General features: G+C 41.2%; 1 protein-coding gene across 4 annotated transcripts in view; it reads right to left on the minus strand.

Moving 5' to 3' along the window:
* The window catches only part of SLC10A7 (solute carrier family 10 member 7), a 248,028-nt gene that overhangs the window by 165,084 nt on the left and 58,865 nt on the right, over positions 1-24,079 (minus strand). For all 4 annotated transcript variants that reach the window (XR_012247589.1, XM_073642504.1, XM_073642506.1 and 1 more), the window contains one exon: positions 4,193-4,231. Coding sequence is in view for 3 of the 4 variants with exons in the window: in XM_073642504.1 (XP_073498605.1) it covers positions 4,193-4,231 (39 nt within the window). In the remaining variant the exon portion in view is untranslated. The remainder of the gene's footprint in view (positions 1-4,192; positions 4,232-24,079) is intronic.

The raw sequence follows: 24,079 nt of genomic DNA on the forward strand, positions 1-24,079 counted from the left end.
CACAAGATCTCAGTGTAAGTCTATAAGATCCAGAACAAGGCCAGAAAAAAGGCTCTCATTGACTTATACTCAAAAGTGACCTCCAGCTCGCTCCAGCAAACATTGGAGCGATCAGGCAGGTCATGAATGCAGCATGGAAAACAGCAGAAGACAGTGGATGGTAAGCATAGGTGCAGGGGGCCTTATGTCAGTAGCACCACTCCAGGGCTGCAATAAAAAAACAAAAATAGCAGAAGCGGTGCTTTAAGTCCTGCAACTTTATAATTACAGTCACCACGCCTGCTTGCATAGGGAACTTTCCAACAATTAAAATGCATTAGGGAATGAACCCACAAAGGTAGACTCCTTCGCGAGCCCAGTGGTTCTGTTGTCTCAGAGGTACAGATTTTGCTGGGGTCAGATTAGAGCTCTATAAAGCTCTATAATTAGAAATAATCGAAACTTGACAAAGAAATAATCTTAAAGTCACAATCTGAAAATCTGTTGGCGTAGTCAATGGAGAAGAGTGCCACAGTGTGGTGTCAGAAGCCGTGCCAGTACAGCCATGCAGTGCAGCGTGCAGACATTCTCCTCTCCCCGGGGATATATAAATGCATGCTGCCAGGACCAGCCCCTTTGATAACTAGCTATGCTGAATTACTCAAACGCTATCAAATTTTATTAAAACCTCATCAAGGGAAGAAATCAAATCACTTATTAAGCTCTACAATTATTGTAAAGCGAGCAGTTTAAATGAGAGGAGGAGATAATGACATTACTGGCTCAACTTAAAGAAATTCTCAAAGGTACAATCCTGAGATATTCTGTTGGCCTGAAATTTATGTAAATTGAATTCATCCATAATTAGTTATTACCCGCTGAGTAAAAATAAAAAAAACACAACAGTTTTCTAAAACAATTAGTTCTTAAAAGGCAATGCATTTTAATTGGAAATGGGCACTGTTCAGCAAAAGATTTTATAATAAAAAAAAATAATAAAAATAAAGTGTATATGTATTGCATCATCACAAGCACAATACCATCAGGTCAGCAATAATATGTGTGGAAAGCCATACCAATAAGGTTGGGTAAAGAAAAACGTGGCAAGATTTTTCGGTGTTCTGGGAAACTACTAGGACATAAAGCTTCAAAATAAACTGAGGGGGCCAAAAAGTCAAATAAACCCTCCCAAGGAACGCATAATCGATAGCATAATATGGGATTATATGTCACGTCTGTGGCTGGGGCCTGTTTACACTCCGCAGTCACATCATCTTGAAGTGCAAACAAGAGCAGTGTGTGTGCAGGACAGACGTGCAACTGCATCTCAGGTGAAGAGGGTTCTGCTCTTCTCATCCGGGAGGTGAAATCCCTTCTGAACAGCTGTAAACAATGTGTATTGCTATGGATGGAAGTTACAAACTTTGCTCGCAATTCTGACCAAACAACTCAATCTGTGAATAATAATCTAAAGGAAAAAAATACAACTGGCAAAAATCCTTTGTTTAATTGAGTGCGAAGTCTACATTTTCATCACGACTGGAAGATCCATAATGCTTTTTAACAGGTTATAACATTTTATAAAAAAAAGGAATAAGTAATCTAATCATGGAGAGTTCTGCCACACCCGATGTATCAGCCGATAATTCACATTTACTGTGGGTTATTTATTTTTTTTACTATTTAAAAAGGTACCTTGTTAACAGTTTTGATCCATAAAAACTACTGCCAGCGATGGATAGGAAAGGTGTAGAGCTGTTCAAAAATACCTTACTTTACTGTTTTAACAGCAGCATTAAGGGAATAAAAAATCCAGTTTGATCCCAGCACATGCCACTCCTACAAGTATTCCACGGGTGGCCCGGCCACTAAGGCCAAAGTGCTCCACAGATGGCCCGGCCACTAAGGCCAAAGTGCTCCACAGATGGCCCGGCCACTAAAGCCAAAGTGCTCCACAGATGGCCTGGCCACTAAGGCCAAAGTGTTCCACAGATGACCCAGTCACTAAGGCCAAAGTGCTCCACAGATGGCCTGGCCACTAAGGCCAAAGTGCTCCACAGATGACCCGGCCACTAAAGCCAAAGTGCTCCACAGATGGCCCGGCCACTAAAGCCAAAGTGCTCCACAGATGACCCAGTCACTAAGGCCAAAGTGCTCCACAGATGGCCCGGCCACTAAGGCCAAAGTGCTCCACAGATGGCCCAGCCACTAAGGCCAAAGTGCTCCACAGATGGCCCAGCCACTAAGGCCAAAGTGCTCCACAGATGGCCCAGCCACTAAGGCCAAAGTGCTCCACAGATGGCCCAGCCACTAAGGCCAAAGTGCTCCACAGATGGCCCAGCCACTAAGGCCAAAGTGCTCCACAGATGGCCCAGCCACTAAGGCCAAAGTGCTCCACAGATGGCCCAGCCACTAAGGCCAAAGTGCTCCACAGATGGCCCAGCCACTAAGGCCAAAGTGCTCCACAGATGGCCTGGCCACTAAGGCCAAAGTGATCCACAGATGGCCACTAAAGGCTGAAGTGCACCGTAGATGGCCTCTAAGGCTGAAGTGCTCCAAAGATGACCACTAAGGCTTAAGTGCTATTAGTTCTTAATCATAATCATAAGGGCTCCATAACCCCTACCCTCTAATATTGAGTGGCAGCAGTAGCAGTTTTGTGCAGCTCTCACGGCAGACAGCCAAGAGCACTTGTGACTTAGGGACTTTTTTGGTGCACTTACAACAGAAGAATCCAACTTTACTTACTAATTAATGTTGATCTGTGAACAGTACAATCAGGTATCTTTAAATATTTTTACAGGTCTCATACTTAGCGCCATCTGAGACTTATAGGTTAGACAGGCTTCATTAAACTGCAATACTTTTATTATCAATCACAAATATGGAATGGCCATTTTGAAGGACTAATGCTGTATAGGGTTTGAATAAGGCTACATTCACACATCCATGTACGGACTAGCTGCTGATCTCCTGACCCAAACTTAACCGACTTCTACATGCATAGAGAATGATGTTGTGTTCAGGTCAGGAGACCCACGACCCATCTGTGCATCGCTGTCCATACTCAGACAGCGACACACGGATGTGTAAATAAAACCTAAAAAGAATTTGTTCTGTTTAGCTTCTTCCCTAGTGTCCTGCCAGTCAGTGCAGACCGGAAAATAACACAAGGTAGCTTCATTCTTGAGAGTATGTTTAGGGAGGAGATGCTTCCAACGTCTTTCCAAGAACCTCCGGAATGTGCACAGAAAGGTAAAGTCTGCTCATTAATGTCAACTGTTGCTTTCCTTTCCATGTAAATGAAAGAAGGGTTACTAGTAGAGTGCTACCCATGCACAAATACGTCACTTATGGGCTGTATAAATACAAGACTTCAAATTGCTAGCAGCCTGTAACATGGTGGACACTTCTTTTCGACTGCCTTCATTACTTGAGATGTAGTTGTAAAAAAATAAGACTAAATTTCATATTTTGTGTGTCATGAAAGCATTTGCTTTCACAAATTCTTATTCTAAAGTGGTTGTCCACTGAACCACTGGAAAACTTTCCTATAAAAAAAAAAAGGTGCAAACAAAGAAACGATCTGCTGACCCACAAACCTATAGATATGACATGTATGTGCAGGCGTATTCTTACAGGACACCTACACAAGGAGCCACCAATCCTCTCTGATCAGGTCGGTGAGGTTTATCTTTTCTAGACATTATTACTTTCAGTATTCCACAACTCTGGAGAAAGATCATTTACAATTACAAGTACTAGTGGGCAGTAATTAGCATACATACATATTATCCCACCAGCCACAGGGCCTAGTTCCTCCCTTTAAGCAATAATCAATTTATGTGCCACACAATGAGTATACGAATCCTCAAGAGAGACTTCAGCGGAGATGGAAGATCCTTAATCATGTGCCGTGTGCTTTGGTCTCCACTATACTTGCACCATTTGTAGCTGTATAATGGATATCCAATACAGCTCATTACAGACAATAAGAAAATAAATCACTATATTGACATACGTCTTCATTATAATAGTTAACAGCAGCAAAGGATTTTTATTACAAAAAGGGCAGTGATCGCATGTGGGGAAGGCTGAAGCGCAGCTGGGAGCCCATCACCTCCCTCCTCACTTTCTGCTCTATATTGTGGTTTCCCAATACACAAAAGACATGACGTTATGGATCAGTATGTAAAATCTGACATGTACTTACCAAGAAACTCCCAAATGCAGAATTAAATATAGCGGCAGCCTGTAGGAAAATAAACAGCAATGCCGATTAATACACATTTATATATAAAAATATTGCAAATACAAATGATAGAAAAGTTGTTACGATTTTGGTGATAAACAAGGAAATGTCATTAATCATGATTTTACATTAGGTTTTAGGTTATTTTTTTGTCACTAGTTTTACAAACTTTCCATACCCTTTTTTGGTACATAGGTTAGTGTTTAATTTATATTAAATATTTTGAGAGATATGCAAACAAAAGTGATTTTCCAATATTTTTATTTCGCCATTGAGTCATCTTTGAAAAATCAATGAAATGGACATAACAGAAGAAGTGATTAAGAATATGGTGATAATAATAGGAATGTTATTAATTATTCAGGATTTTACATATGAACACATGTACCTGACCAAGAAGTCCAGATTCATAAATTAACAGCAAAGGCACACAAGTACAGGTTTTGGTACATTAATATTATGCAGGATTTAATGAATCTTTAAAGAAGCACTCCTCCTCCCATCAACATTTTTATCCTCTTAATATATTGCAATCATCATATTATACAGCACTGTATATTATAATTCTTCTCTTTTCCATTAGGTCTATGACATCACGTGATTAAAAACTGACTAGCTGAATCCTTCTAAGCTCTATGCAAAAATATGGGGTCAATATTCCCTGCATGAGTCATAAGTCACTGCAAAAGTCCCTGGCAGGGGGAGGAGTGGAGCAGCTGGGTCAGGAGTTGAAGAGGGGAATAATAAATGCAGGGACAAGAGACTTCCTCTTTCTACATAGATCAGAGAAAAGAGAAGAATTAGCTGGGTAGAAAGGCAAAATGAGCAATTGTAAGTACACAGTGCTGTATAATATGATGACTGCAATATATCAAGAGGTTAAAAACTTTGATGGGAGGAGTGCTTCTTTAAAGAGGTAGCCTAGGACTAGAAATGAAGGCTTGCTTTTGCCCCCAGAAGAAACGACACTCTTATCCATGGACTGCGTCTGATATTTAAAGGGGTATTCCCATCTCGAAAATTCTATCCCAATATGTAGTAGGTGTAATAATAATATTAGCAAATACCTCCAATTATAAATGTATAGTTTTCTGATTCGCCATGTCTCTTTCCTCATGTGCAGGCACTGCAGGACCTTAGGTATCCATGGATACGACCACTAGCAACTAGCTGTCACTATATCAGTGGTCGTAACCATGGATACCCCAGGTCCTGCAATGCCCTGCACATGAGGAAAGAGACATAGCAAAACTACTACTACTACTGCTGCTGCTGCTGCTACTACTACTACTATACCCCTTTAAGTAAATCATCCTAAACTGCAAAATAAGACATGGCAATACCCATTTACTTTGGGGAAAAACAAATTTTTGTACATCCCTTAAAGAATCTGTACATAAATGCCAATCAGGGGCTCTTTGGCTTTTCTTTTATCATACACAGTGGAATGACACAATAAATGACAATCTGTATAACTATCATGATGAACTACATCAAAATAATGGCTGAAATGTTAACATTAAATCATTTGTAATCTCATTTTTAGGATAAATAAAAATAAATAAATCAGCATGTGTATACATGGAGATTGTGGTGTTTGCTAACCGTAGGTCAGGAATCAGAGAATTGCTTCATTAGAAGAACCACATGCAAGCAAGCTACTACCTCCAAATATGCACAACTCTTCTAACAAACTACAGCTCTCCTATCTGCAGCCAGAAATCCTGAAACACACAATATCTAAATTATAAGAATAATACTTGTAATTAATTGAAGATTTGTGGATTCATGAATTAAAATTAACGAGGGGCTAACACATGCAAATCATAAAACACTGATCTACCTCTAGAACATAGCTTATCGACTAATGCTGGGGGAAAAAAAAAAACAAAACAAACAAGACAGCCCGTCCAACAGATCACAATAAAAACAAAAAATAGTTTTAGCCAACACGTTTTCTAGGGGTGATCAAATGAAGGGACACTTCTCTACAGCTACATCTCAGAATTTATTCTAGGGGTTTAGTACTAGCCTACATCTACTGGACATTGTCAGTGGAACAACATGAAGGCCTTGTTCAAATAGGCAGACGTCTAACTACACAACACTGAATTGAAAGCCATAAGAACAAGTCACACAACACTAGCACAAATTCTTGAATTACAGCAATGTCTCCTAGATCAAAAGTGGTTTTCATGTTTTTGATTCTCCGCATTCTGGAGTTCAAAACGTTTTCAATTTAAGGTTGTCGTAACCAGACCTTTTTTATTCCACCCCTAGATTTACTTTTAAGAAAAACTTTTAAAGTACATACGTTAGGGATTTATTTATATTAATCCATATTCACATTCATTCATATGGGAGTGTTGAAGGACAACTGAGCGTAGCACTCAGATATCTCTGGTGGTCCCAATAAAAATTAACGGAGCAGATGTGCGCATGATCAACCATCGCTCTTTTCACACAGAGCCCTGGTCTCTGGAGCAGCAGACGTTCCCATGGCCAGACCTCCAGTAAGTAAGAAGTTATGCAGTATCCAATGGGTAGGAAATAACTTCCACACGTGAGAATACCCCTTTAAACGTCCAGCCCTAGTGTCCTTCAATTGACCATAGGATGCCTACTTATGTATTGTATATGTAATAACATCACATCACAAGTCATCACTGTGATAAAAGGGGATTTAGCTTATTTTGCTTTCTATGAAGATGGGAATAACTCTTCAATCATCAATATGGCCACTGCGACATCACTTGCTATCCAGTATTTCCCACAACGCAATCACGACATACAGAACGTAACAATGAAATCAATGTAAAGAACAGGAATGTCTACCTGTTACCGTTATCCTTCTGGTTCTTTCCAGTTCCATAGTGTTTTTGGAATAATACCCAAGGAGAATGTTGTGATCACAGCAGTAAGTTGGAGCTGTGACCGCACTGCCTTCTATGGATTACATTGTCACTCTGATCTCTTATTGTGCAGCATCACAATTCAGAAACCTCTGTGTAGCTGTAGCCCTAGGCAGTCAATGGCCCTTCTGCTGCACCGGGACGAGAAATATCAACATGCCCTGACAACCTTTGACAATGCCTGCTCGGAGATTTTCATCTGCTACTAAAAGAATAGCTGCATGTTGCTAAGAAACAACCCCATCCACTAATACCAGAACCACAGACTCTTATCCCAAGTTTTGTAACTGGGAACTGACTTTTGTCACAAGGCAAAATGATAAACATTTCTTTTTCATGATCGTGCATAGATTTAAGGACAAGCCTTTGCCAGCTCTGTTTAAGCACAAAGCAAAATAATGACTTTTTTGGGGTAGTGGGCAGAGCATTAATGTTTTTAATCCAATTAAGAAATTAAATAGTTAAAATATAATATTCTCCTAGGCTCAAATATCCAGTAGATGAGCCAGTGCTGTAAAATCACATTACATTCTACAGGGGGCGCTCCCATACTGGAAACAGGAGCCCAGGAGTAGTAGCAGGACACTGCAGTGCATAGATATGAGCAGCGGGTAACACGCACCGCGGCACAATATACTCCGCAAGAGGCTTACAAAAACGAATATTGTGCACACCACTTCTCTGAAGGCATGCTCTTTAATGGGAGTTACCTTAAAGGTAGTTTTATGTAAATTATTCTTAAAGGGAATGTGTCAGCAGGTTTTTGCTACCTATCAACAAATTTACTGGCGTCATAGGGGTAAGGACTAATTAACAGGAGAAGCTCCCATCACTATAGACCACAACCCAAAAAGAAAAAATGGAGCAAAAAGTCCCCAATAATTACAAATAAAGTATAGTTAACATAGCTATTTGTAAGGTGAAGACACAAGAAAAAAACATGACAATGCAGGTGAAAAAAGTTCAAATATACAAATCAATATAAGTATAAATATAAATACATGGGTAGTAATACCCGTATAAATAGCCCCCAGTGTTCATTAGAATCACAGGTGTGTTCGATAATTTACCACACCGCATCAAGCGGGTGCATGTGGGCAGGACGGCCAGTGATACCAAAGTCATTTCCAGTGGATCTGAAAGTGACATAATGTAGAAACAGAGACCCTGATTCCAACAATGTATCACTTAGTTTACTGGGGGCAGCAGTTGTGACACAGAGTTCTTAGATGCAGCAGAGCTGAGAAAGCGATCTCCGCCCACACCACTGCTCTTTGTACACTGGCTAAAGAGAGAGAGCTGCTCATCAGAGGAGGGGCGGAGTCAGATGTCTTGGCTCAGGGCAGCTAGTCATAGCAATGATAATGTCCTACTAATAAAACCTTCATTGTAAGTATTATAACAGCACACAGCCTGATAAGTGACACATTGTTGAATTCAGTGTTTTAGCCCCTACCTCATGTCCATCAGATTACAAAAGCAAACATCTGCTGACAGATTCCCTTTAAGGAAAAAATGGTACATAAAACTATCTAAAATGTAAATGCATAGCTAAGATATTAGAAAAAACTTTTTGACAGTGAGGGTGATCAATGAGTGGAACAGGCTGCCACAAGAGGTGGTGAGTTCTCCTTCAATGGAAGTCTTCAGAGGCTGGACAGACATCTGTCTTCTGAGATGGTTTAGTGAATCCAAAAATTGAGGAGAGGGTTGAATATGATGACCCTGGAGGTCTCCTCCAACTCTGCCTTACTATGTAAGGTCCCTTTCACATGGCTGTAATACACTCATATTTTAGCTCAATGGGGTATTCCCATCTCCAAGATCCTATCTCAATATGTAGTAGGTGTAATAATAATAAGATTAACAAATACCTCCAATTAGAAATGTAGTATAGTTCTTCTGATTCACTATGTCGCTTACTCCATGTGCAGGGCATTGCAGTAGCTTAGGTATCCATGATTACGACCACTCACATAGTGACAGTTTGTTAGCGGTTAGTGGTCGTAACCATGGATACCCAGAATTGGGAATATACTAATTAAAGCCATAATACACTAATGATGCAATAATTACAGGAGGTAATGAAAAAAGGAGTACAACTTTAATGAGTACAAAACTGTGTCATAATGTAAACTGTCACTCAAAATTGAAGATTTCCAGATATAGTCTGCATTAGTTTTCTGCCACTAGATGCAAACAGAACTAAGTCTTCACTGATGTCTGTTTTAATATACACAGAACACAAAGAGAGAAGAAAAGGGGATTGTATTCTCTATATTCAATCTTAGTCTTACAAAAAGCAGTAATTTGTAAAAATGCCACAAGGGGGCAACATCAAATGAGGAATTCTGCATGAAAGGGAACATTACCACTCTTTAATCTGTATTCAAGTGGTCACATGGGCTGATTAAAAGAAGTTGTCTCACTTCTTAAATGGTTAAAATTGCAATGTGTGTGTATAGACAAGTAACTTTGCAATTTACCTTTTATTAAAAATACTCTCCATTCCTAAGAATGGATAGATTTGTCAGTCTATAGTTTACAGCACGTTGCCTAGGTTACCAGCCACCTTGCAGACTGGCCGGTTACCTAGGTAAGGGACATGTGCTGCTTCCAAGCTCTTTGCTTTACAGCCTGCAAGCGCCAGTGTGAAGCTGGCCAGGTAAGTCCTGCAGCAGGGGAAAGCTGTCTCTGGGGGACTCCAAAATCACACCACCCCCAGCAACACAAAGGCGGAGGCAGGGGAGCGGTGCACTCCTGAACGCAGAAGATTACAACACTCCTTTAAGCATCAAGTTAATGTGTATTATATGCGACTTTACACACACATCCATGTTGTGGCTCAGCGTAGATATTGTAGTACATCTTTCTCTGTCTGTGATTTAATGCAATGTGTTTGACAATGAACTAAACACTGATCTAGCTATACATCAAAGGGTACACCAACACTGGCTCGGCATGAGAAAACAATAACAGCATGATTTAAGTGGCTCAGATATTTATGAGTACGTGTGAAACATCAGTCTGCACTTGGATGTCATCCAAGTGCAGCCTGATGAAAGCGCACAGAGACCATGGAGAATATGGAGAAATTACGTTCTCCATCTTCTCCACACCTGTGCTGCAATTCTCTCATGCGAGAGAATCTGATCACACTCGGCTCAAGCTCTGACATAGTTTGAGCCGAGTGTCATTAGCATAATTGGCCCAATTCTCTCGCATGAGAGAACATATGCCAGAGTGATCGTACCCTAAACTTTTGAAATAGATTGATGGTTGTAGTGAACATCATTGGATAATATGTGATCACTGAGGAGGTCTCAAGATTGATGATGTCACACATATATGAGGTCACAACACACGTGCTTTTCACAGTGCATACATGTTTTAGAGTTGAATGCATATGATGAAAATATTAAAGCAACCATCCACCATGGGATTGGAAAATTACTATACATACAGTGCCTATAAGTAGTATTCAACCCCCTGCAGATTTAGCTGGTTGACACATGCGGAATTAACTTGGCATTGTGACATTTGTACTGTAGATCAGCCTGGAAGTGGGAAATGCACTGCAGCAAATTTTTTTATTTTTTTTTTTTAAAAACGTTAAAAGTTAATTCAGAGTGTCATTTATTATTCAACCCCTCAAACCACAAGAATTCTGTTTGGTCCCCCAAAAGTATTAAGAAGTAGTTCAGGCACCAAGAATAATGAGCTTCACATGTGTGGATTAAAGATCTCTTTTGCCAGCCTTTTCTGACTATTTAAGACCCTCCCCAAACTTGTGAACAGCACTCAGACATGGTCAACATGGGAAAGACAAAGGAGCATTCCAAGGCCATCAGAGACAAGATCGTGGAGGGTCACAAGGCTGGCAAGGGGTACAAAACCCTTTCCAAGGAGTTGGGCCTACCTGTCTCCACTGTTGGGAGCATCATCCGTAAGTGGAAGGCTTATGGAACTACTGTTAGCCTTCCACGGCCAGGACAGCCTTTGAAAGTGTCCTCCCGTGCCGAGGCCAGGCTTGTCCGAAGAGTCAAGGCTAACCCAAGGACAACAAGGAAGGAGCTCCGGAAAGATCTCATGGCAGTGGGGACATTGGTTTCAGTCAATACCATAAGTAACGTACTCCACCGCAATGGTCTCCGTTCCAGACGAGCCCGTAAGGTACCTTTACTTTCAAAGCGTCATGTCAAGGCTCGTCTACAGTTTGCTCGTGATCACTTGGAGGACTCTGAGACAGACTGGTTCAAGGTTCTATGGTCTGATGAGACCAAGATCGAGATCTTTGGTGCCAACCACACACGTGACGTTTGGAGACTGGATGGCACTGCATACGACCCCAAGAATACCATCCCTACAGTCAAGCATGGTGGTGGCAGCATCATGCTGTGGGGCTGTTTCTCTGCCAAGGGGCCTGGCCATCTGGTCCGCATCCATGGGAAGATGGATAGCACGGCCTACCTGGAGATTTTGGCCAAGAACCTCCGCTCCTCCATCAAGGATCTTAAGATGGGTCGTAATTTCATCTTCCAACAAGACAGCGACCCAAAGCACACAGCCAAGAAAACCAAGGCCTGGTTCAAGAGGGAAAAAGTCAAGGTGTTGGAGTGGCCTAGTCAGTCTCCTGACCTTAACCCAATTGAAAACTTGTGGAAGGAGCTCAAGAATAAAGTCCACATGAGACACCCAAAGAACCTAGATAACTTGGAGAAGATCTTCATGGAGGAGTGGGCCAAGATAACTCCACAGACCTGTGCCGGCCTGATCAGGTCTTATAAAAGACGATTATTAGCTGTAATTGCAAACAAGGGTTATTCCACAAAATATTAAACATAGGGGTTGTATAATAATTGACCCACACTTTTATGTTTAAAATTTAATAAAATTCAACTGAGCAACATAACTTTTTGGTTTGTAAGATTTATGCTTCTGTTCATAAAACCTACTCTCGTTTGCAGTTTGAAGGCTCTAACTTATTTGCATCTTATCAAACCAGCTAAATCTGCAGGGGGTTGAATACTACTTGTAGGCACTGTATCTCGTATATAGTCAGCCTGCCTGGTACACTTTCTTTTGCCTCCTCCGCTCAGATCAGGAGCATTCCTCCTGCTTCCAAGATGACTGCATTAGTAGCGCTATGCCATTGCACAGGAAAATGTTATACAATTATATTATATATACACACACACCCAGTACAGACCAAAAGTTTGGACACACCTCATTTAAAGATTTTTCTGTATTTTCATGACTATGAAAATTGTACATTCACACTGAAGGCATCAAAACTATGAATGTGGAATTATATGCTTAACAAAAAAGTGTGAAACAACTGAAAATATGTCTTATATTCTAGGTTCTTCAAAGTAGCCACCTTTTGCTTTGATGACTGCTTTGCACACTCTTGGCATTCTCTTGATGAGCTTCAAGAGGTAGTCACCGGAAATGGTTTTCACTTCACAGGTGTGCCCTGTCAGGTTTAATAAGTGGGATTTCTTGCCTTATAAATGGGGTTGGGACCATCAGTTGTGTTGTGCAGAAGTCTGGTGGATACACAGCTGATAGTCCTACTGAATAGACTGTTAGAATTTGTATTATGGCAAGAAAAAAGCAGCTAAGTAAAGCTAAACAAGTGGCCATCATTACTTTAAGAAATGAAGGTCAGTCAGTCCGAAAAATTGGGAAAACTTTGAATGCATCCCCAAGTGCAGTTGCAAAAACTATCAAGCGCTACAAAGAAACTGGCTCACATGAGAAACCGCCCCAGGAAAGGAAGACCAAGAGTCACCTCTGCTTCTGAGGATAAGTTTATCCGAGTCACCAGCCTCAGAAATCGCAGGTTAACAGCAGCTCAGATTAGAGACCAGGTCAATGCCACACAGAGTTCTAGCAGCAGACACATCTCTACAACAACTGTTAAGAGGAGACTTTGTGCAGCAGGCCTTCATGGTAAAATAGCTGCTAGGAAACCACTGCTAAGGACAGGCAACAAGCAGAAGAGACTTGTTTAGGCTAAAGAACACAAGGAATGGACATTAGACCAGTGGAAATCTGTGCTTTGGTCTGATGAGTCCAAATTTGAGATCTTTGGTTCCAGCCACCGTGTCTTTGTGCGACGCAGAAAAAGTGAACGAATGGACTCTACATGCCTGGTTCCCACCATGAAGCATGGATTGTGTGGGGGTGCTTTGCTGGTGACACTGTTGGGGATTTATTCAAAATTGAAGGCATACTGAACCAGCATGGCTACCACAGTATCTTGCAGCGGCATGCTATTCCATCCGGTTTGCATTTAGTTGGACCATCATTTATTTTTCAACAGGACAATGACCCCAAACACACCTCCAGGCTGTGTAAGGGCTATTTGACCAAGAGGGAGAGTGATGGGGTGCTACGCCAGATGACCTGGCCTCCACAGTCACCAGACCTGAACCCAATCGAGTTGATTTGGGGTGAGCTGGACCGCAGAGTGAAGGCAAAAGGGCCAACAAGTGCTAAGCATCTCTGGGAACTCCTTCAAGATTGTTGGAAGACCATGTCCGGTGACTACCTCTTGAAGCTAATCAAGAGAATGCCAAGAGTGTGCAAAGCAGTCATCAAAGCAAAAGGTGTCTACTTTGAAGAACCTAGAATATAAGACATATTTTCAGATATTTTCACACTTTTTTGTTAAGTATATAATTCCACATGTGCTAATTCATAGTTTTGATGCCTTCAGTGTGAATGTACAATTTTCATAGTCATGAAAATACAGAAAAATCTTTAAATGAGAAGATGTGTCCAAACTTTTGGTCTGTACTAATTATATACATATTACAGTAAGCAACACTGATTTACAATCAATTTCACATGCTGTTGTGGAAATGGAATAGACAATAGATGGAGATTATTGGCAATTATCAAGACACATTCAATAAAGGAGTGGTTCTGCAAGTACCAAACCACATCTCAGTACCAATGCTTTCTGGCTGATGTTTTGGTCACTTTTGAATGTTGGTTCTGCTTTCACACTCGTGGTAGCATGAGACTGACTCTACAAGCCACAGAAGTTGCTCAGGTAGTGCAGCTCATCCAGGATGGCACATCAATGCGACCTGTGGCATGAAGGTTTGCCATGTCTGTGAGCACAGTGTCCAGAGGCTGGAGGCGCTACCAGGAGAGGTGGAGGGGGCCGTTGGAGGGCAACAACCCAGCAGCAGGACCGATACCTCCGCCTTTGTGCAAGGAGGAACAGGAGGAGCACTGCCAGAGCCCTGCAAAATGACCTCCAGCAGGCCACAAATGTGCATGTGCCTGAACAAATGGTTGTAAACCGACTCCATGAGGGTGGTATGAGGGCCCGGCGTCCACAGATGGGGGTTGTGCTCACAGCCCAACATCGTGCAGGAAGCTTGCCATTTGCCACAGAACACCAGGATTGGCAAAGTCGCCACTGGTGCCCTGTGCTCTTCACAGATGAAAGCAGGTTCACACTGAGCACATGTGACAGACGTGACAGAGTCTGGAGACGCCGTGGAGAGCGATCTGCTGCCTGCAACATCCTTCAGCATGACCGGTTTGGCAGTGGGTCAGTAATGGTGTGGGGTGGCATTTTTTTGGAGGGCAGCACAGCCCTCCATGTGCTCGCCAGGGGTAGCCTGACTGCCATTAGATACCGAGATGAGATCCTCAGGCCCCTTGTGAGACCATTTGCTGGTGCGGTTGGCCCTGGGTTCCTCCTAATGCAGGACAATGCCAGACCTCATGTGGCTGGAGTGTGTCAGCAGTTCCTGCAAGATGAAGGCATTGAAGCTATGGGCTGGCCCGCCCGTTCCCCAGACCTGAATCCGATTGAGCACATCTGGGACATCATGTCTCGCTCCATCCACCAACATCACGTTGCACCACAGACTGTCCAGGAGTTGGCTGGATGCTTTAGTCCAGGTCTGGGAGGAGATCCCACAGATGACCATACGCAACCTCATCAGGAGCATGCCCAGGCGTTGTAGGGAGGTCATACAGGGACGTGGAGGCTACACACAATACTGAGCCTCATTTTGACTTGTTTTAAGGACATTACATCAAAGTTGGATCAGCCTGTAGTGTGTTTTTCCACTTTAATTTTGGGGGCGACTCCAAATCCAGGCCTCCATTGCTTAATAAATATGATTTCCATTGATAATTTTTGTGTGATTTTGTTGTCAGCACATTCAACCTTATACAGAACAAAGTATTCAATGAGAATATTTCATTCATTCAGATGTAGCATGTGTTATTTGAGTGTCCCCTTTATTTTTTTGAGCAAAAAAAAAAATATTATATATATATATATATATATATATATATATATATATATATATATATATATATATATATATATATATATCTTTTTTCTTTAAATAATCTATGAGGATGGTTAGAAACAGAGGACATCTTTATAGCTTTGTGCTTCCCAGAAAATACTGCGTACATGTGCTTTATGCTATTCTAATACATCTACATCAACACCAAAATAAACACAGTTAAAGGGATTACAGGCACAAAATTGAATATGCTGTCACTCCTCTTTACAGAAATGAAGTTGCTTTTGAGGAAGTGTGCTTTAATAAGAAGGGAGCCGGGACATTGACGGATGGGAATGACACGGAGGAGAGAGTGTGAGCAGGACAATACGAGCATGTTACAGCCTATTTGTCAATGACTATCCTGAATGACTTCTGCCTCTCATAAGGGGCCTATTATTCTGAAATTTAGTTATTATGCTGCCGTTATTTGGACATATATTATGAAGATGATGACAGTTAATAACAGAAATCTTCGGCGTGCACTCTTTTTACATAAAGTTCAGACCATGGCTCTCTCCAATTCTTAAGGGTGAATGGAATATTGCAAGTTAGACTGGCTGAAATACACCCGGGCTTTTAAAAAGACTGTTTAAATGCATACAAAAGGATCCAGCACACCATTCCACAAAGGATGGGGCTAATAGTTAAAGAAAAGTAGCCATAACCCAAAAGTGCCTATAAAACACAAGCTAATGTGCGCCAATGACACACGCATGGCTGCGGCACACAGGTGCAGAAAGAGCAAGATTCGATTCTAGTTTTCACATGAATGTTAACACAATTACAAAACAAACAGTACATAGTCATAATCAATATCATTACACACTTATTAAAGATATGAAACCAGCTTTGAAGAAGCGCTTTTCCAATAAGACAGGAGCAGCTCACATAGAAAGCTGAAAGATTAAAAGGGATTCATGCTGCCCGAACCATGCATTATTGCATCCTTGTGTGTTTTACACTGAACCGCCATGATGTTTCAGGAAAAAAACATACTTTGAAAAGCCTCAGACTCATCATCCAAGATGAGTCTCCTCAATCTCATCCCCTTGACTGACACGTTGCTCCGCATGCACATACAGAGCAATGCAGCTGGTGAAAGCATATATACTTAGTGTTTTACATATGAAACGTACATTAGTATATATTTTTTTGCATAGATTGATGGAAAATAATAAAAACTTAAGTAATATTCATATTCCAGCACAGACAGCCCCGGAAGTCTCAGCAGGGTTCAGAAACAGTGTCTGTCCCGTTCGGAAGTCACAGCATTGCTGCAGCCTGTAATTAGCTGCAGCGGTCAGGTGATTAGAAGAAGAAAGCATGATCAGAGAAACACCCAATGACGCGCTCTTCTCGTCACCTCTAATTGGCTGCAGCGGTGCTGTACCTTTCGCGCAGGGCAGACACTGCTTCCAGAGCCGGCAAAGACTTCTGGAGTTGCCTGTGCGGGGTCTGCAAAGGCACCAAAAAGGGAGTATGCCTGCTTTTATTTTAATCAATCCATACAAAAAAATATATATATTTTTGTACAACCCCTTTAAATATACTTTATTAGGGATAACTGGGTTCTTCCTCGCCCTTCAAGAGCTTGCTGTTCTTATTTCCATGTAAGCAGGCAGCCTTTTTATTATAGAGGTTGAAATCTGTGTTGGAAAAAAATCAAGGTAAGGATAGGACACAGACATTAGGTCAGTGGAGCTTAAACTCAAGACACGCTCATCAGGCAGGTATGAAAATTCCCAGCAGTTTTGTCTAATTCAAGTGAATCGAATGAAGATGTAATACAAGGCATAGTCGTTACTAAACGTTTAACGCTGTGCCACAGCACCCTTTAAAAACTCCTTGGAAAGGATGACAATAGTGAGATATTTGCTAATTTAATACAGATGACCCATTCTAAGATCAGGCCTTTAAATTAAAAGTCACAGTCAACCATTTTAAAAGTGCCGACAGACATAGTGACCTGATTTCCAAGTTACAATGGAACCTGTCAAGGGTTAAAGAAAACGTATAATGGTTAAACAACTGGGCCACAGCGTCTCCAAATCAGCATGGTTTGTTGGGGTGTTCTCAGCAAAAACGTTGTACAAAAAAGGGGCCAAGCAGTGAACTCCTGATAGGACTCACGGGTGCCCACTGCTCACTGATGTCTATGGGGAGAGAAAGCTTGACTATCGGGTTTAAAGCCACTGAAGCAAAAGTCAAATGGTGGCTATAATAAAAAGGTGCCAAAACACATAGGACATGGTGGGGCACCATAGCTGCAGATCAGTCATTCATAGTGCCAACGCTGAGTCTATTCACAGCCAAAATGTCTACAAAGGATCACCAGAATACACTACAAGAAAGCAACAGCAAAGGGCAATATAGGGGGTGCTCCGCTAGGAATTCTTGGGTCCTGGATGTGGATGTACCATGTATTACCCACTACAAAATTACTGAAGACTTCTTCATTGCACGGTTATTCCCTAATGGCAGTGGCCTCTTTTCAGCAGGATAATGCAAAAATGTGATTATGAATGATTTGAGGAACATGACAATGAGTTCTACAACCTGGGTCCTATTCATTGAGCAACTCAGTATTGTAATAAGGGTACTGTGCAAACCTTTAAATGAGGCCACGTTCTCCCATCCAGTGGGTGCACCGGCATCTTCTAGATATCTTTTATAAAATGTTAACTATCAGGTTAAGTGATATGTTTTTATCAAAGCAGTAGTGAAATAAGATTGAAAGCTGTACTAAGAAGTAGATCAATACTTGTACAAAAGTAATGTCCTTTAAGGGGAATTTGTTGTCATCAGGTTTTTGCCTGCTACAGATCTATCAGTTCTCTAATGTTGAGCTGTGCATAGCCCAGCCCACACCACTGATTGGCAGCTTTCTGCCTATGCATATTGTACACAGCTGCCAGTGGTGTGGGCGGGGTTATACAGAGCTCATGAATAGAGAAGACTACGTTGCAGCAGGTTTACTAGTCCTCTAGTGATAATCTAGTGCTTATAAAACAGTGATTTTATCAAAACTGCATCAAATAACCCAATAAGTGACACAGCTGGAATCAGGATCTATGTCTCTACATTATGCTCCGATTCCCTTTAAACCAACAGACCTCCATCTACTTTTTGCATTACAAATTGCACAATACAGAACATTACTATGACTAACTTAAAACAGAGGAGTGCAACATTGAGGGTCCAATTCATTATTGCTTTTGAGCCTTTTTATGAGGTGCAAGTTTTAACTCTAAAGTGAGCAAAAAAAAAAGAGCTAACTTGGGCTAATTCTGTGCTCATTTTATAGAACTTGGCGTAAAATGAGCCAGCCGGAAAAAAAAAAGACAAAAAAAATATCTTTAGAAAAATAAATAAAGAAAGAAATAAAAAATCAAATTATGAATTGGGGTCTTAATGTTCATCCTACAAATATAACAGGGTGGGTTTGTGTGTTGTCCTCTTCTTACGAAATGTTAAAGATGTCTGCATTAGTCTCTGGAAACGCTGGGTCATAGGAGTGGCTATCCAGCTTTCCTAAGCTCCTGAACAGCAGAGCCACGTCATTCTGCTGCAGCACAGGTCTGCACTGATGTAGGACCAGCAGCAGTTCTGGATCTTAGGAGCTGAAAGTGAGCTCCACGTGACACACAGATTTTCCAGAAGAAAATGCTGCTGATTGTAGAGCCGCATATACATCAACTACACCTCCCTATTTAGGTAAAGTGTCTTATCCTTGGAAATGATTATTTTAACTCCTCACATTCTAAAACCGGGATGTCCAAGACTCATGCTACCTAAGGTCTACTTACATGCATGCTCCTAAGATGCTGACAGGAAGAAATCTCTCCGCTGGTTCACTGACATCTCTTTGTAGACCTGTTTTTTCTCTTTTCCTTCTTTTGAGGCCTTTTGCCCTTTCAATCATGAAGCATATTACTATACTGTCAGGAAAAAGCAGAGCTGAACAACAGGGAGCCCAGCTGGGATAGGGAGAGGGCAGGAGGCTCCTGCATTAACATAATAATCCAGCTGCGCTCCCATAGGCCCTCAGGGCAGACAGCATATTAGGTAGGCCTCCTGTGCAGACCCTGGCGGAAGCTGCCTGTCAACCTCTGCCAGTTATAGACTACTCAATAGCATGAGCCACATACACAGCCAAATGCACAATTACTTTGCTGATAAATACAGGAATCCATCTTTTTATGTCCGTTTGGTGTATTTCTTACACTTGACCTATTAATTCTTTACAAATGGCTTTCTGCATGACGGCAAAGTCACTGATCTCTCTCTTTGGTTCCAAGAAGGACGATCACAAGCAGCTCAAAGGCATTTAGTAGAGATGAACGGAAAGTTTGAAATTCAAATTCACCTAATTTTCCTCCAAAATATTTGATTTGTGGCCTATTGAAATTTGCAATAATGCAAAGCCTCTAATTACCCAAAATATACTTGTATAACACGTCTCCTAGGGCTGGACTGAACCTCTTTTGAGATATTTTACGCAGTCATTTCCTGCTGACTTCAACATATCTGGATACAGGAAAACGGATGCAACAGATTATAACCAATAGGGGTATTCAGGTGGCGTGTACGGGTATCATAGTGGACCATTAGCAGAAGGAAGTGTGATTATATATGTGGTATATATATATATATATATATATATATATATATATATATATATATATATATATATATATATATATATATATATATATATATATATATATATATATATACATATACACCACATATATAAAATGCCAATTTTGCAAGTTCTATTTTAAGTAATTTCTTTAATAATATGTCAATATGACTACATTAAGGCTTATGTCAGCAACACAACGATTTTACCTTATTTTCTATAATAAAATGAAAATCCTGTTATTTCTTCGCTTTGTTCATTGTAGCAGTGTATTGATGCTGTAAGATAATTGCCGTACAATGATTTCTTTAACTGTTGTGCTCTAGAAATCCGACTTGCTTTACTATACATGTTCATCGCTATATACAGGGTGGTCCAAAAGTAGGTGGACAGAAAGTGTAATAAGGTTATGAAGGGGGAGATTTATCAAACATGGTGTAAAGTGAAGCTGGCTCAGTTGCCCTTAGCAACCAATCAGATTCCACTTTTCATTCCTCACAGACTCTTTGGAAAATGAAAGGTGGAATCTGTTTGGTTGCTAAGGGCAACTGAGCCAGTTTCACAGATCTAGTTTTCACAGATAGATCTCCCCCAAATCTGTTTTCTTTTCAGATAATTCAGATAACACATAATGGCAAATAATTTAAATACTGATCAAAGAAAATGGATTTTAACAGAGTATTGGAGATGTCAAAATGCTGAAACCGTTAGAGCAAATTGGGTTGAAACATTTGGTACTCAAGCCCCAAAGAGACAAACTATTTACCGCATTCGTGACAAATTCATTGCCACTGGCTCAATCCTTAATGCTCCAAAAACTGGTCGACCCAAAACAGTCTGTACAGAAGATAATAACTTGTTGCTGAAACATTTGTTCAGAGTCCAAAAAAGTCCACCAGAAGAGCCTCTTTGGAATTGGGAATTTCACGAGCTTCTATCATGCGAATCCTGAAATCTATTGGGTGAAAAAGCTTATCGTCCACGTCTAATTCATGGTTTATTGGAGGATGATCCAGACAGGCGGCTGAAATTTAGTGTTTGATAAATCTCCCCCTTCATAACCTTATTACACTTTCCGGTTTGCATTTAGTTGGACAATCATTTATTTTTCAACAGGACAATGACCCCAAACACACCTCCAGGCTGTGTAAGGGCTATTTGACCAAGAAGGAGAGTGATGGGGTGCTACGCCAGATGACCTAGCCTCCACAGTCACCAGACCTGAACCCAATCGAGATGGTTTGGGGTGAGCTGGACCGCAGAGTGAAGGCAAAAGGGCCAACAAGTGCTAAGCATCTCTGGGAACTCCTTCAAGATTGTTGGAAGACCATTTCCGGTGACTACCTCTTGAAGCTCATCAAGAGAATTCCAAGAGAGTGCAAAGCAGTCATGAAAGCAAAAGGTGGCTACTTTGAAGAACCTAGAATATAAGACATATTTTCAGTTGTTTCACACTTTTTTGTTAAGTATATAATTCCACATGTGTTAATTCATAGTTTTGATGCCTTCAGTGTGAATGTACAATTTTCATAGTCATGAAGATACAGAAATTTTTTTAAATGAGAAGGTGTGTCCAAACGTTTGGTCTGTACTGATATATATATATATATATATATATATACACACACATACATACAGTGCCTACAAGTAGTATTCAACCCCCTGCAGATTTAGCTGGTTTGATAAGATGCAAATAAGTTAGAGCCTTCAAACTGCAAACGAGAGTAGGTTTTATGAACAGAAGCATAAATCTTACAAACCAAAAAGTTATGTTGCTCAGTTGAATTTTATTAAATTTTAAACATAAAAGTGTGGGTCAATTATTATACAACCCCTATGTTTAATATTTTGTGGAATAACCCTTGTTTGCAATTACAGCTAATAATCGTCTTTTATAAGACCTGATCAGGCCGGCACAGGTCTGTGGAGTTATCTTGGCCCACTCCTCCATGCAGATCTTCTCCAAGTTATCTAGGTTCTTTGGGTGTCTCATGTAGACTTTATTCTTGAGCTCCTTCCACAAGTTTTCAATTGGGTTAAGGTCAGGAGACTGACTAGGCCACTCCAACACCTTGACTTTTTCCCTCTTGAACCAGGCCTTGGTTTTCTTGGCTGTGTGCTTTGGGTCGTTGTCTTGTTGGAAGATGAAATTACGACCCATCTTAAGATCCTTGATGGAGGAGCGGAGGTTCTTGGCCAAAATCTCCAGGTAGGCCGTGCTATCCATCTTCCCATGGATGCGGACCAGATGGCCAGGCCCCTTGGCAGAGAAACAGCCCCACAGCATGATGCTGCCACCACCATGCTTGACTGTAGGGATGGTATTCTTGGGGTCGTATGCAGTGCCATCCAGTCTCCAAACGTCACGTGTGTGGTTGGCACCAAAGATCTCGATCTTGGTCTCATCAGACCATAGAACCTTGAACCAGTCTGTCTCAGAGTCCTCCAAGTGATCATGAGCAAACTGTAGACGAGCCTTGACATGACGCTTTGAAAGTAAAGGTACCTTACGGGCTCGTCTGGAACGGAGACCATTGCGGTGGAGTACGTTACTTATGGTATTGACTGAAACCAATGTCCCCACTGCCATGAGATCTTCCCGGAGCTCCTTCCTTGTTGTCCTTGGGTTAGCCTTTACTCTTCGGACAAGCCTGGCCTCGGCACGGGAGGACACTTTCAAAGGCTGTCCTGGCCGTGGAAGGCTAACAGTAGTTCCATAAGCCTTCCACTTACGGATGATGCTCCCAACAGTGGAGACAGGTAGGCCCAACTCCTTGGAAAGGGTTTTGTACCCCTTGCCAGCCTTGTGACCCTCCACGATCTTGTCTCTGATGGCCTTGGAATGCTCCTTTGTCTCTCTCATGTTGACCATGTCTGAGTGCTGTTCACAAGTTTGGGGAGGGTCTTAAATAGTCAGAAAAGGCTGGCAAAAGAGATCTTTAATCCACACATGTGAAGCTCATTATTCTTGGTGCCTGAACTACTTCTTAATACTTTAGGGGGACCAAACAGAATTCTTGTGGTTTGAGGGGTTGAATAATAAATGACACTCTGAATTAACTTTTAACGTTTAAAAAAAAAAAAAAAAAAAATTTGCTGCAGTGCATTTCCCACTTCCAGGCTGATCTACAGTACAAATGTCACAATGCCAAGTTAGTTCCGCATGTGTCAACCAGCTAAATCTGCAGGGGGTTGAATACTACTTGTAGGCACTGTAATATATATATATATATATATATTTATTAAACCAGGAGTGGGTGATAAATGCAGAATTGGTGACTTGTTTCTATTATACGTTTTCTCTGATTGTTACTCTCCTGGTTTTGACTCCCACTCCTGAGAAAAAATACTGACAGAATACTGATAGTGGGGCCGTGGCCTAATAGAAACACGTCACCACTTCTGTATCGTTTACCCACTCCTGGTTTTGGCCTACAAATGCTGATGTAAATTACAGACCAAATACTGAACGTGTGAATGTGGCCTTATTCACAGACTGAGACCACCACTCCCATTTTCTATGTGTTTCAGCATTGCAGTAGTGCACCACAATCAGATTGCTGTAAGCCTTTTTCTATCCCTAGATGGGATGAGCCATGCGCTCTGACTTCCTATCCCTACAGTCTACAAGCATAAAATTGCGATGCTTTTGACTTTTACACTGGTTGTGATAGCACCCATGATCGGCTGCGCTAAACCATGTGATGGGATAGCTGCAGGACATTATGGGGAAATTTGTGTGGCCATGACTGACGTTATTGGCTTGATCTCTGAGTCTTCAGTTAAATGGTGGTACTGCAATTAAAATCATAAGGATTGCACAAAAAAACGCCCAAAGTGTTCAAATTTGAACCTTTGAAGAAATTCGACTGGAAATCGATCCACTGTGGATTGATCTGCTCATCTTTAAAATTTACCATAGCTGGTCCACATAACTGAGCCCATGAGATAAAACTGACCAGTT

This window comes from Phyllobates terribilis, unplaced genomic scaffold (genome assembly GCF_046119375.1).
Source record: "Phyllobates terribilis strain yellow unplaced genomic scaffold, ASM4611937v1 Scaffold_1__5_contigs__length_1240528914, whole genome shotgun sequence".
NCBI lineage: Eukaryota > Metazoa > Chordata > Amphibia > Anura > Dendrobatidae > Phyllobates > Phyllobates terribilis.